Below are 15119 nucleotides of genomic sequence, written 5' to 3'. Positions count from 1 at the left end.
CTTATGGTATTAAATTTTGAATCCTCTTAACAGGTCCAATACTATGCACATATTTAGAACAATACAAAGCACCGTGTCCCACATGGACTCCTGTTGGCATAGTGATAACATGTTGGGCTGAAATCACAAGGTCTGCTGTTTCAAACCACCAGCTGCTCCTCAGGAGAAAGATGGGCTTTCTACTCCCATAAGCAGTCTTGGAAACTCACAGGGGTAGTTCTACCCTGTCCAATAGGGTCACTATGAGTCGGTAGGGACTCGATGGCAGTGAGAGTTTGGTGTCCCATACCAATAGATAATAAAAAACAAAACTCAGGGACAAGGGAACAACAAGCGATCTAAAATTGATAGCCGAGAGGATGTAGAATGTCTGGTGGGGTTGGATCAAGTGCAAGGTAGCTGAGAGGAATTACTGAGAGCCAAATGAAGGTCGAACATGATAGTGGGACAAGAGGAAAACGAAATAGAGGAAAGAACTCGAGGCAAAAGACATTTTGGGGGTATAAATACAGGCACGTATATATGTAAATATATTTATATATAATGATCAGGATATAGGTGTATGCACATATATTTATATGTTAAGTATTAAAGTAGCAGATGAACATTGGGTCTCTACTCAAGTACTCCCTCAACACAAGAACATTTTGCTCTAATAACCTGGCATTCTGTGATGCTCACCTTCCCAACACAAACACTGAAGTCAAAATTGGCGCATAGGCAAATGTGGTGAAGAAAGCTGATGATGCCCGGCTATTAAAAGATATAGCATCTGGGATCTTTAAAGCCTGAAGTTAAGCGAGCAGCCAACTAGCAGGGAAGCAACAAAGCCACATGGAAGCACACCAGCATTAGGTTGAGCACCACTGCCCCAGTACAGATAAGAGCTCTCAACACACGGAATTCAGGAACACTAATGGGAGTAGTGATATCATGGGATAATGGGGAACCATTTGCAATAATCGACGGATAACCCCCCCACCCACTGGGGAACAAACAACAGAAAGTGGGTCAAGGGAGACAGCAGACTGTGTAAGATATGAACATAATTTCTTTAAAAATATGAAAATAATAATTTACAATTTATCAAGGGTTCACAAGGGTAGGAGGGAGCTGATACCAAGGGCTCAAGTAGAAAGAAAATGCTTTGAAAATGATCATGACAACAAATGTACAAGTGTGTTTGACACAATGGATGGATGGATGGATTGTGCTGAGAGCTGCATGAGCCCCCAATAAAATGATTAAAAAAAAAAAAAGAAACCAAATTGGACCTAGGGTTACCATGGGTGGAGGAAGAGTGTTGGCTTAGGAGACATTGAGTTTATGTGGGGTGGAATCATTTGGAAAAGGCTATCATCAATGATTGAACCACGTGAAGTGTATAGCCAATGGCATCGCATTGTACCTGTATAAGTTGCTGCACTGGAGAACGTTTTGTTGTGTGTATTTGCCACAATTAAGAAGTTACACAAATAACAATGAATACAAGGAAAAAGAAAATGTTCTAAAATTGGTTGTGGTAATGACTGTATAACTTGTTGATATGACTGAACTATTCAATTGTATGATGCGGGGATGAAGTGCCAATAAAATTGTTTAAAAAAAAAGACCATTTTCTCAAAATGGACCTGTTATCAATATCTCCGATCCAGCCCCCACTATGTTGGATCCAATTGCTTATCTGGTGCATGGAGCAAAAGTCAAGACTCAAGAGCCCACCCCTACCTCATTTTCTGGAAATAATATACTCCCCTGGGGCCCACAAAGGTCCTTGGGGTGCAGTGGCGACTTGTTGGGCAGCTAACTGCAAGGTCAACAGTTTGAAATCACCAGCTGCTCCACAGGAGAAAGACAGTTTTCTACTCCCATAAGCATTTAGTCTCGGACACTCACAGGAGTGGTTCTACCGTCCCCGAGTGTCCCAGTGAGTCTCATTGCTTCAGGGGCAGCGAGGATGGTGTTTTGGTTTCAGTGGAGTTTCTTGAAGAAGCCACTGAAGGAGTCTTGATGTGCTGTGAGTTGGACTGCGGTGGCTGCTAACCACAAGGCTGGCGGCTGAAAGCCATCAACCCCATCAACCATTCCTTCCTCGGCAAAATGATGGAGCTATCTGCTCCCATCAAGATGTATCTTCTCAGAAACCCCTCACACAGGTTTCATTTACATTGGGAGGGAACCAACCGTAGGGCTCCTGCTTAAACAGCCCTGCCTGAGGGCCCGCTCCTGACTGCAGGCAGTTTCCCGCAACTCCTGCTCAGGCACAGCAGTGACCAGTTGGATTTAGGGTCCTGCCGGTTCCCCTCCACTGCACTTGTTTTTCCCGGTGTCCTGTCTGCACAGCATCTATGGGTCTTTGCTTTTGACCACTGCAGCTCTGTTCTATTGATGCCCTAAGCACGTGCTTACTTTGCTTACTACTGGGTACTCCCATTTCTGGGAAAGGGTTGTTTAGCAAATGCAAAAGCAAAAACATAGTCAGAGCTTTACACCATGAAAAAGCAGCTCATAAATTAGTCACCTATCTTAAAGAAAAAAGTTAAAATAAGTATATTAGAGGTCATTTTAGTGACAGTACCAGAAACACATATTTGCAACCTATACTGAAGGGATAATCTCTTTAATATATTAGGAGCCCTTACAAACCATTGAAAAGAAATAATCCATTTGAAATATGGGCAGGGTCAATCGCAACGTATATACTCGAGTATAAGCTGACCCCAATAGCTGCCGAGGCACCTAATTTTACCACAAAAACTGCATGAAAAATGTGCTGAAAAACTCGGTTCACACTCATGCGGTATATAATCTTTGCACTTTTTAGAAATGGAGTCATAGCATCTTCAGGTTCCCAAGGACCAAAGATCAACTATAAAAGAGGGTTAGCAAGAGACACTTGCTTCTGAATTCCTGCTGCAGAGGTGGAGGGCCATAATAATCACTTCTGGAGATCACACTTGGGAGAGGGCAGCGAAGAGAAGGATTTTGGCACAGTGGCTGCAACCATGGTCAAGGCTGGCCCAGGCCCAGTTTCACTCTGCTGTACACGAGGGTCACCATGAACTGGGAGCAACTTGATGCCACCTAACGGCAATCAAAATGCTAGGTGCTTATCTCCTTTGGGTCAGCAATGACTTAGAAATGTTTCCTCTAGTGAAATCCATGCATACGAGGGAGCTTCAAAATATTTGTGGAAATGAGAATGAAGACCCAGGAATTTTCCCAAGTTTTTTGATGTCCTGCAAATTCTACCTTAAAAGACTGCAATGGAGGAGCAGTCATTACAAAGGACTTGTGTCCTGCGAGGACAAATTGACCCCCAAAACATCATGCTGGGGTGGGGAGGGTGGTGAAGCTCTCTCCTCTTTTTTTCCAAGGAGTGGGAAAGTAACGGAGGGGATTGGTCATTTTTGCCATTTCGCTGAGTATAAAGTGAGCCGTTCCAGAAGCTGCAAGTCGTATCCCGTTCCACAGAGCAATCTCAATGAGCACCTAAGAAGAGCCACGAGAGAACGTGCACGAGACCCCTGCAGAGACAGTACTAAACCCACCGGAGGCCCTCGCAGGCCCATAGAGGCACTAAAAGTACAGGCCAGAGCTGGGGTTTGCCATCTTTCTAGCCCCTCCCAAACCTGACAGAGGGCAGGGTTAGCATGGCTGCACCCAAGGCGCTAGACAAGCCCTGAGGCATGGCTGATGAAACACTGGGGGCAGTAGAGTGTATTCTTAATGGATCCTTATCCTAATTTATAACCTGGTAACTTCCCTAAGAAGGCCCCTTAATTAGAAGTACTGGCTTAACAAACCTAACAGAGCAGAATGCGACAGGAGAGAAGGTTGACTTCACAAGGCCAAGGCGGGAGGGTGAGGGTATGTGGGACCTTTGCCTCATGGGACAGCTGTGGAGTTGGATTCCCCTCCTTTTTGGGGGGAGGCTCCATGCCACTTCTTCGGGTACTTAAGATGTGTATGCAAGTCATGGCTCTGCACTATGTATACCAAGAAGATCCGAGAGACAGACTCCAGCCACAGGGCTCAGATAAGGAAAACTTCCATTATCGTATGATTAAATATAACGACGATGTTGGGAAACATGAGCATGGGATGGGAGGGATGACATTTTCAGACCCAGTTTTTAGTAGAATCACATTGCTTTAAGTAAAATGAACAAGCAGGCTTCCTCAGAGAAGACAAAAGTTTGAGGATGAGACCCTGGGAGTGGAGGGTTTTCACCAATTTCCTCCAGGTCATTCTAATTTGCAGCCAGGGCAAAGCAGCAATGATTTAGACCAAGGGCTGGCAAATTGTCTATAACAAGCCCACAATGTTTTGGGCATTATGTGTCACCTAAGTTCACATCCAAAAAATCCCTGCTGCCAGAGTCGATTATTCCAATTCATAGTGACTATAGGACAGGGTAGAACTGCCCCTGTGGGTTTCCAGGACATGTAAACATTTACAGGAGTAGAAAGCATTGCCTTAGTCCCTTGGAGTGGCTGGTGGTTTCAAACTACTGACCTTGCGGTTAGCAGCCCCAGACCATCAGGGCTCCTTTAAATATGTAAAAACCATATTGGTCAGAGCAAGTCAGTCAACTCGGTTGAGACCATGCACTAGCTGGAATATTGCCTGGAAGACACAATGGGGCAAGCTGCCAAGCCACCTCTGCAGTGGCCTCGCCAGGCCTGGATGCCGACCCCTGAAACGTCACCAGTGTTGATCTGGCTTGGGTGAAAGGGAGGTGCATGGATTCACTTGCAAGAACAGTCCCAGACACATTATAATCCAGCTCCTTTATTATTTGATAGGAAGAGAACTTTCAGTAGCTACTTCAGCATCCAGTCTGTCCTTTTCTCCCTAGAGGCAGCTACATGGACACCAGGGGATCTTCACATTAGTCAGCATGGATATATAAAAGGGGGAAGGGGGGATTTGATCCAAAAACCAACATGTCTTTTCCACAACAGGGTCAGCCCAGCCTCCAGGAGGCTTGCTGCCGCATCCTTCCCCGTGTGCGGACTGACCACCGCCACTAGCTTAGGGCTGGACACAAGCAACCACTCCCAAGGTGTCATTGCTTCTGCCGACTGCTTTTTGTTGTCCAATTTAATGCTGCCGACCTACTAGCTCGACTGTTCCTATGTACCCATCACAAGACCTGGTGGCTCAATGGTTAAGTCAATCCAGGAGAGAAAGCTGAGGCAGCCAACTTCCATAAAGCTCTGTAGCCTTGGAAACTGTTGGGGGGGGGGGGGTGTTGCACTCCTATAGGGTTGCTGGGAATCAGAATTCAACTCTATGGCAATGATTATTTGGGTTAACCAACTATCCGACACACTAATCCTGAGTCTTCAAGCCCGACTGTAATCGTCTGACCGACTAATACACCTTATAAAGATCATTTCCATCTCCATTAGCACATAGTGAAGTGACTGATAAATGCTCCTAATAGAACCCAATTCCTACCAAGAACTGGGGTTTTTAAGAAATGACTGGGTTGCTACCTCCCCGCACCCTGCCTGTTCTTTTATCAGATTCCCAACCATTGAGGAGTGAATAAAACCAAATTCTGTGGAGACTCTTAACCGAGGCAGTAATACCAAATGAAGTAATGCTATTCTGTTCTTGCAGGGGGTTACGGTTCACAATGTTTTAAAAGTTTCTCACAGGAATCATAAATGATGACACTTAACTTATTATTCAATGCTATTAAGGGGACAGGCGGGGGGGTGGTGGTTAAAAAATGCCTTCCTACAATAGAAAAGCTTTATGTTCTCAAGAGGTGCAGACGGGGAAAAATGTGTTACAAACATTATAATAATTACGATAAATTAGACAAGAAAAAATTCAGGCTGAGCCCTGGCATTCACTTCATACTAGGATTTTGCCTGTAACCAGTGTTTTATCCCAAACAAGTAGGGAGGTCCAAGCTGACAGACAGCTTCAGCCCTGAACCCAGGACATGTGCACGATGCCTACGCAACAAGCCTGGGGTACACGCCCATCTAAACAAGTCATTCTCTGGCTGCCTCTCAACCTCCTTCTGATGAGGGGGGGCAGGCAGGTTGAAAGGTGACGTACAGGCAGAATTCTCCTGCAAGCAGATTATAAAAATCTATAAACACAGGCTTGATTACATTTTAGGCAACAGTCAAAATTTAATCTGTGGGAACTCGCCTCTGAAAATTACAACAATCCGCAGGAAGTGACTCAATATAAAACAATACAAACCCCCCAGTCGGAGGACTTCCACCTGTAGGCAGAAAGGGGAGGAGGCTGAAACAAGTTCTCTTCAAGAGGAGCGTGGTGCTGCCCCTCCGCATGGCTCTGCTACGGAACACGGACTCAGACCTGGGCAAAACCAGGTGCGCACACAGGACCCGAGAGGGTGTCCCACAGCCCAGTCTTCGTATGCACATCACGCTGCCCTGAAGAGAGCGAAGGGTTCCGGTCCACTGAGGAAAGTGAGTGACCCTGGAGCATCACCTCCTCCTGTCACAACAGACGGCCCGGCCCGGTCACTCGCTGTCAAACTTGATGGAGTTGACCTGGACGGAGATGGCGCCTCCTCGGTAGCTGCCCCTCTTCTTCTTGGTTTTCTCATGACGGAAGGATTTGCCTTTGGTGAACTTCAGAACTTGATTGGCTCGCTCCCCCCAGTCTCCCACTGCACCTCGCTGGTAGGCAGAGAGAAGTGGTCACGAGAAAGAAGCTCAACACCGGGGCCCTTCCTTGCTGCTCCTACCACTGACTCCGGCAGAGAGCGTCCACGGTCCTGAACCAAGGGCTGTTCTCCTCCCCGCTCCTCACCTTGGCATCAAAGGAGTTGTCTGCCACGCGAGAGTCCACATCAATTTCCTCTTCCCTGACTCTTCGGAAGGGGGACGACGCCCTTCTCTCGCCCTAGAGAAGAACAAGGTGGGAAGTGAAAGGGGGAGTGGCCATGGAGCGCAGACGCCAGGCCGGGATTCCCAGAGGAAACCGGGGCAGCTTACTTTTTTCCTTTTGGGAAATGTGTTGGGGGTCTGGAGCTTCGGCTTCTTGACTTGAGGAGTCTCTGCCTCCTTGGCAGCGTCACTCTGCTTCCGTTTCTTTCCTGAACCAACAAGACAAAGAGGTGGCCTCAAGGGAGCAGTTGCTCACCCCGAAGGCCGATAACTGGTGGTTTAGTGGTGGGTCTCCTCTCCTTATCCCAACCCCCAAGACAGTATTCCACCTCAGTTCAGGGGGAAAGGGGTGCAAGACTCAGAGGCAGGTCCCCTGGCTACAGACCTGGCTTGGAAACTGCTCCATCTTCCTCTTCATTGTCTCCACCTCCCTTTCCATTGTCCACTGTCAGAACAGAGGTGCCATTGGCCTTGGGGGTCTGTGGTTTGGGAGTGGCCTTGCCCTTGGGTTTCTCCTCCTCCTCCTCCTCACTGGAGTCATCAGAGGAAGAACTGCTGCTGCTCTCCGCCTCCACTGTCTTCTTAGAGGCTGGCTTGGCAGGGGTCACTGCTGCCTTCTTCAGTGTCCCTTTAGCTGGGGGTTTAGAGGTCTCCTCCTCCTCCTCGCTGCTGGAGCTGTCGGAATCAGAACTGCTGTCCCCGCCTCCCTGAGGGGCTGCTTTGGCGGGCTGAGCTGGAGCTGCTTTGGCCACCACCTTGGGCTTCAGGGTGGCTACAGACTTCTTCGTCATCTTCGCCTTTTCCTCCTCCTCCTCGCTTGAACTACTCTCCTCTTCACTGGAACTGCTATCTGCCTTTCTGGCCAAAGGCTTTTGGCCACTGCCGGCAGGCTGCTTGGCAGGCTGCTTGGCAGGTGTGGAGGACTTAGTGGCAGGCTGTTTGGCCACTGCAGGCGCCTTACTTGGGGCAGTCTTGGTGGTGCCAACTGGCTTGGCAGGAGCCTCATCCTCTGAGCTGTCGGAGTCTAGACGCAAAGGGAGCAAGATGAACAGCTCTCCCCAAAGCAGATTCAGGTCTCTGTAGCTGCTGCCCACGGGGTGTCCTGCTGCTGAGGGTCTCCTTACCTGAGCTGTCTGAAGAGCTCTCTGCTGCCTTCTTGGCTGGAGCTGGCTTAGCAACTGCTTTAGAGATGACTGCTTTTGCTGGGCGCTGCTTCTCTTCCTCAGAGCTAGAATCTGGGGAGAACCTGTGGCATTATAATGGGCCCCGAGCACCACCCTGACTGGATGAGTGGCAACACACCCCGACTTTTGCGAGAAGAGACCAGAGCATTTCTCCCAGCCTGACTGCTCAGACCAATTTTAGGGGGTCAATTACAGCTCTCGGGCTCACCAGACTCATCACTGCTTTCCTCACTGCTGTCCTCGGGTTGCTGCTTCTCTGCGGCTTTCTTGGGGAGCTGGGTCCCCAGGGACTTCTTTGGTGGAGGAGCCGAAGGCGGAGGCACTGAGCTGTAGGGTCCTATTTAAGAAGCACAGGTGGTGATTTAAGACCAGATCCACATTCAGTAGTGGAACCCAGGATGGGTGCACTTAGATGCAGTCATCAGATGAATGGTTTCTTGGGGGTGATGGCAGGGGAGACTGGGGAAACAGCAAACTGATCACCAGGAGAACAAGAAAGAAGACAAGGTTCTAAATTGGATGGTGGTTATGATCATACCACTCTTCCTGATGTAACTGAACCACTGAATTATGTGATATATGGATTCTGTGCCAATAAGACTGTTTAAGAAATAATAAGTAAAAAACTAGGTCCACAAATCCTTTGCTCCTGCTCCCTTCTAGAGGTGAGGCCATTTCCCCTTCCCTGGCAGTGTTGGTTAGAATGGGCTACGGATCTCAAGACAATTCAACTTCTTTGTTCTCTCGGATCCCTTGCTCTGGAGGAAGTCAGCTGGGGACAATCCAGCAGCTCTGTGGAGGCCACATGGAGAATGAAGAGGTCCTCCTGCAATTGGACCCTGGCCAGGGTTGTGCAGCGACTCCTGTCCAGTCACCTGGTTTTTTCTTGACGGGCTGCTTCTGTTCCTCCTCCTCCTCACTGGAGGAGTCCTCACTGCTGGAACTGTCCCGGGCAGGGGTGGAGACCACCTTCGCTGGGGCCTTGGCTACAAGTTGCTTTTTCGGTAGAGGCTGTGTCAGAAAAAGAAAACCACTCAGCCCTGCAAAGTCCTGACCCAACCCATCCACCCAGGGAGCAGAGTGGTGGGTCTCCCACCCCGGCACCCCTCCTCTGGAGCGTTCCGGGAGACCTTAGAGCTGGCTGCTGCCTTCTCATCCTCTGAGTCATCGCTGCTGCTGCTGCTGCTGCTACTGCTGCTGCTTGCGGCTTTGCCATTGGCTACCTTAGGTGCAGCTTGAACTCGTGTGCCTAGAGGAAAGCCGAGCGTGAGGACAAGAACACACTCAGTCCCCCACGCCCAGAACTCAGGAGTTCACTGATCACCTTGTCTGCCCTCTGAAGCTTCCACAACCCACCTCATCACCGGAGAGATTACCCAAGGGGAGAAAAAAGCTCGTTCTCAGCCTATGGAATTAAGGGAGCCAGGGGACTGAGCAGCATGGCGAACAGATGTGTCAGGGCTACCAGTGGAAAGGGATTTGTGGGAACATAAACTGTCTCCGAAATGCAACTAAAAGGATGCCAAGTAGCCATTCTCATACATTTGTTCTCTACTACATTTCTTCTTTGCTGTCATAACCACTGCTGTGCTAGACTAATTACGAAATCCGTGACTTAGGCCATCAACAAACTTCCTGTAAAAAAATGGCATCATTGGAGGCACAGGGAATCTAAGACAGACGAACCCCTCAACACCAGCGGTGGGAGTGGCAACACCAGGAGGGAAGGGGTTGTAGAAAGGGAGAACCGATCTCGGAGATCTATGTGTAACCTCCTCTCTGGGAGATGGGTAATGGGGAGGTGGGTGAGGGGAGACGCCGGGGAATGTAAGATAAAATAATTATTTATAAACTATCAAGGGACCAGGGGTGGGATTGGGGAGGGAGGGGGATGGGGGAAAAAAGGGAAACCGAGCTGATTCCAGGAACCCAAGTGGAAGGTGAATTATGAGAATGACGAGTGCAACGAATGTATAAGGGTGCTTTGCTCAATTGATGTATGTACAGACTGTGATAAGAGCCTTATGAGCCCCAATAAAAAGATTTTTTTAAAAAAGGCATCAATTACTACAAAGCACCAGTGCCCACAGCAGGCTGGACCCAAGTGCAGCCTCTTTGGGCCAGAAACTGTACCTGGTTTGGCTAGGACTTTCACTGGGGCCTTAGCTGGCACGGGCGTTGTCTTTGGCTTCGGGTTCTTTGGTGCCTCATCCTCAGAGCTTGAATCCGAATCGGAACTTGAGCTCTCAGCTTTCTTGGGTGGAACTTTGGCTGCCTTAGCTTGGGGCTTAATTCCCTTCTGCTAGAAAGCACACACAGGAAGGTAGTAATCAGCTGATCCTCACAGAAACACCCAACCAGACCCCCCACTGCCAGACTAGCTTTGACTCACAGCCACCACCCTACGTCAGGTTTCTCTGGGTCTGTTGCATCCTATATGAACTGACAGCCTCGTCTTTCTCCTGTGGAGTGGCTAGGGGTTTGAACCACCGACCTTGGTATTAACAGGCAAAATCAATGCGTAAGCAACAGCACCACCAGGCTCGCTAGCAGTCTCTCTAGGCAGTTTTTTTTCTTTTTTTTTTTTTTAGGAGATAATGGAGCAAGAGAGAGGGAATTCAAAGCAGAATGACAGGCGCAATATGCCAAAAAAATAAGTTGAGCCACTTGGTGCACTGGTCTTGGCCCTACTCAGCAAAGAGCTCCCATGCCCCATGTACAAAGCACATGTCAACTCTCGGAGCCCCAGACCAGGTCCCCAGGGCAGTGTGCGCATGTTTTCTCCAGATCAGAAGCCCAACCTATTTCCACACATCCCTTCCAGACATCATACTTTCACCATCCCCAATTTTTCTCACCAGTCACCTGTCCCCACCCACCACCACCTCTTGATTTCAGGTTTCTTCCCCTCTCAGAGCAGCACACCTGGACAGGCTTTTTCTTTTTGTCCTCCTCTTCATCTTCACTGGATTCGTCACTGCTGCTGCTGCTCTCCGAAGCTTTGGCTACAGCCTTTCTAGGGTCCTGGGGCAAACTGGCCCGCTTGGTAGCTATCGCTGAACAACAGCAGAGGTCCCAGTCAGAGTGAGCCATGAGGGATGAGAGGGTTACAAAGCCCTTGTCCTGGCACCCCATCCACCCCCGAGCTCCCTGCTCTGCCTACCAGCCTTCTTAGCTGGAGGCACTTGGGCTTCTTCCTCGTCGCTGCTGTCCTCACTGCTGTCACTGGAGGAAGTCTTTTTCACCTTCTGAGTGACAGGCCCATTGGCTTGTAACTTCCGCTTTGGAGCCTTGTTGGACCTGCCGAAGTAGATGATGCCAACGTCTAGGGGACTAGGACCTTCCCAGATGAAGGAACACAAAATCCCAGACCAGGGGAGGGGGAGGGAGACAGCCCATATAGTGGGAGGGGGGTGGGCTTACTTGAGCCAGAAACTGTATATGTCCAAGAGGGAAGAGGCATTGGCATCCTGATGGGTCTGCAGGAGGAAAGAGAGAGCCAAGCAAGGGTTATATTGCTTCCTCAAGGAGACATCCGATGATGCACTCTTCGTGACCAAATGTATCATGACAAGCCCTCTCCTCTCCTTGAACAAATTAGAGGGGGGCAATCTTCTATTCTGGGCCTTCCCAATTATTGATACCAAAAACTTGGGTTATTCCTATGGTCTGTGGCTTCTTCTGTCCCCCTGCCTGCTCACTCATGATCATTAAAACCTTTAAACACATGCACCCTCGCTTCTGTTTTGAGAGACAGGGTGAGAATGGTTGTACCACTTCAAGAATGAAGCGGCTGAAATAGCTAAGTGGGCGATCTATGTAGCAACTGTTGAATAGGTGTATCTTCTCAACAACAAAACAAGTAAGACTTAGGGATAAACCAACCTGTATCCTCCATACTTTAGCAATCTCGGAATTTATCTTCACCCACAGAACAAGGACACAGTCATTTTACACAAGGAGGTGGTTAACCTGATGTGGTTTGACTCCCAATGAAAATTGGTTAAATAAGCCAAGGAGCTTCAAATAATTCATGGAAAAATGCCAATACTTTTCATCTCAATTTTCCATATACTTTTGAGGCAGCCTCACACAGTATAGATAGTACTCAATTGTCAATAATGATTAAGGGGGGGGGGGGGAGAAAGACCTAACAAAAACCTATGGTCCCGTAGTATATTCCAATTCACAGCAACCACAGGGGACAGAGTAGAACACTCCTTCCCCCAAATAGCATTCCCATGGCTGCGATCTACTGAAGCCAACGGTCACATCATTTTCACGTAGAGCAGCTCGAACAGCCAATATTTGAGGGAGCAACCAAGACCTTAACCACTGCACTTTCAAGGGATTCTTAATTGGAACACAGACTGCGAGGTGATGCAAGAATCAGCAGGGCACTAAAGACAGCAGAATAAAGTGAAACTCCCTCCCGCCAGGTAATTACTGTAGGGTGCTAGGCATATTACTTCCTTTCCCTAAGGTGGTTTTCTTCCCAGTAGTAAGGACCTCATTGTTGATAGAAAGCTGTTGTTGACAGAAAGAGATAAGGCCTTTAACAATTTTAGCATAAGCCACAGTAAACACTCTACTTTTTGTCTCTTAAAACCAAAGAATTCTAATTCAGAGAAATTCCTTCAGCTGGGAGGGGTTTGAAGGGACTGTTGGGAATTGTATTTCTTTGAAGTTGACCTAATCACCTCCTTTTAAAGAATCCTGCTACAGGGAACAAGCTTGTCTTCATGGGCTTTCTCACCAGCCTCCTCTGCTTTCCAGGAGATGTGGATTCCAAACCCTTAGTATGGGTCCTCCTCTAAACACCATCGAGTCAATTCTGACTCACAGAGACCCCATAGGACAGGGGAGAATTGTCCCTGTGGGTTTCCAAGACTGTAACTCCTGATGGGAGTAGAAAGCCTTATGTTTCTCCCCAAGAGAGGCTGGTGGTTTCCAACTGTTGACCTTAAAGTAAACTGCCCAAGTGTATGAGGTCACAAGGGTTTGGAGCATCCCAAATCACTACAAGTTTTTACTCCTGAACATTAGCCACTGGGATGGCCACATTATAGTTATCATTTAACTGGAAACTCAAGGATTCTTTTTTGTTGATTTTTAACAAAGATTCTATAAATTGCATGACTATCAAGAAATACAGAACTGTAGCAAAATGAAAAGGTCTCAGCCCTAATTTTGCTACAGTCCATAAACCAAAACTCCAAGCCCACTGCTATGCCTGCATGTTGCTTAACAACTTCCGTTGCACTCTCACTAGAAGCAAAACCCTGCCTCTACTCTCATTCATTTTATTGCCAAGAAAGGAGCCCTGGTGGCATAGTGGGTTCAGGTTTGGGCATAACTAACTGCAAAGCTGGAGCTTGAAACGCAGGAGAAAAAAAGGAGGCAGTCGGGTCTCGTAAACAATGTTATTATAGCCGTTCCACTCTACCCGGTTGGGTCGCTATGAGTCAGAATCGACTCGACCTGCGGTGGAAGTTTAAGCTCTGGAGCAATTTCACTAGCCTTTCAGTCTCGGGTACACGTGATGGGTAAACTCACGTTTTGCTGCAACCCAAGAAAACCACCTAAAAGGAACGAGGGCGCCAGTACTCTCGGACACGACTTGGCCTCCGCGTACTCGCCCAGCCCACGTGACTCGGGCCACGCTGGTCCCACGCTGCAGCCGCTGCACGGCTCCGCAGGAACCCGTGCCGAGCTGCACCGCTCCCGCCTCAGGCCTCACCAACGCGGCGGCGGCGGCGCGCTGGGCTTCCCGGGGCACGGCCCGGAGCGGCACCAAGGCTCCGCAGAGAGCCGACTGGAAGACCCCGCTTCCCCCCGACCCAGACCCCTAGCACGTCGAGGCCCAGAGGTTAGTGGTGGCCCCACCAAAGCCCGCGCCCCGAGCCCGGGACTCACAGCGCCGGTCGCCTTGGCAAACTTGGCGGCCACCTCCGACAGTTGGTTGTCGCGTAGGAAGCCGAGCACGAGGGGGTACAGGTCGCTGGGAACCACGCGGCGCAAGCCGGCGTCCGCCATCCTCCAGGAGACGCGCGTCACGACGTTTGCCGACGCAGCGCGACTCCGGAACGCAGGAGAGCGAAGGGGCGGCACGCGTGACGTCATCTCAACGCGCGGGCGTCGGGTTTCACGGAAGAGTCCCGCCTCCACCTCGGAGGCTGGGTCAAGGCGGAATCCGTAAATTCCTTCCGGTCCTACGCGCGTGGCCATCTTGGTAAGGGCTCCTGCCGTCACTTTGTGGGGGCTGGCCCTTGACGTCAGGCGTCACGCCCTCGGTCGTGGCGGGAAAACTCCGGGTTTCCCGCGCCTTAGTGTTGTTGGCCTTTTGCTAGAGGTCTTTTTTTAAGATCAGTGTTTCCCGCGCTTCAGCTGGGCTGCTAATGCCAGAGTGGGGTAGACCGGCCGCTGGACCTCCCCTGCTCTCGGCCGCCGGGGTCACGAGAACGCTCAGCAGCTCCCATTCGCGTTGCAATTGGAGACCCCAACACCAGGGCAGCCCTTTCTCAGTTGATTGCCCGTTTCCAAACTCCCATCTGCGGTCAAAGGTTCTTCCCGTTACCCGTGGTGCTGGTCCCCCGAAAGACTGGCCCCCGTGCCTCCCAGATTCATAACCCAAAAACTCGGGTCCTAATTACGTCTTAGGTAAGCTCCATGAGGGAAAAATGGTGGTGAACATCTCTGAATCCAAGAAATCTTTCAGCCCCTGGTCCTGAAAAACCTTTTGGATCAGAGGTACCTTTTGGATCAGAGGTCTGTGAAGAACTAGGGTTTCCTCCCAAAGCTTTGTAAATTCATTATCAATGGCCACGTCTGCAAAGGAAATTCCAGTTTCTGCCATACCTTAAATACACGTTAAACTGAATTCCAAACTACCTCATGATCATTTCCCCGGAACGCAGTGGTTCTCAACCTGTGGGTTGAGACCCCTTTGGGAGTCGAAAGACCTTTTCACACGAGTCACCGATTCATAACAGTAGCAAAATTAGTTATTACGTAGCAACGAAAATGTTATGGCTGGGAGTCACCACTA

At 49.3% G+C, this 15119-nt stretch overlaps 1 protein-coding gene across 2 annotated transcripts; it reads right to left on the bottom strand.

Annotated features, from left to right (window-relative positions):
- Nucleotides 1–6138: 6138 nt before the first annotated feature.
- Nucleotides 6139–14146, bottom strand: NOLC1 (nucleolar and coiled-body phosphoprotein 1). 2 transcript variants are annotated; one of them, XM_075533795.1, is made up of 13 exons: nucleotides 13988–14146; nucleotides 11495–11550; nucleotides 11235–11371; nucleotides 10997–11127; nucleotides 10205–10373; nucleotides 9202–9320; nucleotides 8947–9082; nucleotides 8280–8408; nucleotides 8012–8122; nucleotides 7273–7911; nucleotides 6996–7096; nucleotides 6811–6903; nucleotides 6139–6677 (listed from the first exon to the last, which is right to left on the bottom strand). In XM_075533795.1, the coding sequence occupies exons 1-13, from the start codon at nucleotides 14105–14107 to the stop codon at nucleotides 6519–6521; spliced, it is 2100 nt and encodes a 699-aa protein (XP_075389910.1). In that variant the 5' UTR covers nucleotides 14108–14146; the 3' UTR covers nucleotides 6139–6518. The 2 variants fall into 2 exon arrangements, with proteins under 2 accessions (XP_075389910.1, XP_075389911.1); XM_075533796.1 differs by having other exon boundaries at nucleotides 10205–10370.
- Between the last annotated feature and the right edge of the window lie 973 nt (nucleotides 14147–15119).

This window comes from Tenrec ecaudatus, chromosome 16 (assembly GCF_050624435.1).
Source record: "Tenrec ecaudatus isolate mTenEca1 chromosome 16, mTenEca1.hap1, whole genome shotgun sequence".
NCBI lineage: Eukaryota > Metazoa > Chordata > Mammalia > Afrosoricida > Tenrecidae > Tenrec > Tenrec ecaudatus.
Note: the sequence above shows the minus strand (reverse complement) of the source record. Positions and strands in the feature narration are given on the sequence as shown.

Bases quoted from the DNA above. Each gene is read 5' to 3' on its own strand.
- NOLC1 (XM_075533795.1), bottom strand. From the start codon at position 14,107: ATGGCGGACGCCGGCTTGCGCCGCGTGGTTCCCAGCGACCTGTACCCC. The intron at 9,321-10,204 runs GTACAGTTTCTG...GCTTTCCTCTAG, and splicing joins GAAAGTCCTAGCCAAACCAG to GCACACGAGTTCAAGCTGCA. The intron at 8,123-8,279 runs GTGAGCCCGAGA...GGTTCTCCCCAG, and splicing joins GGAAAGCAGTGATGAGTCTG to ATTCTAGCTCTGAGGAAGAG.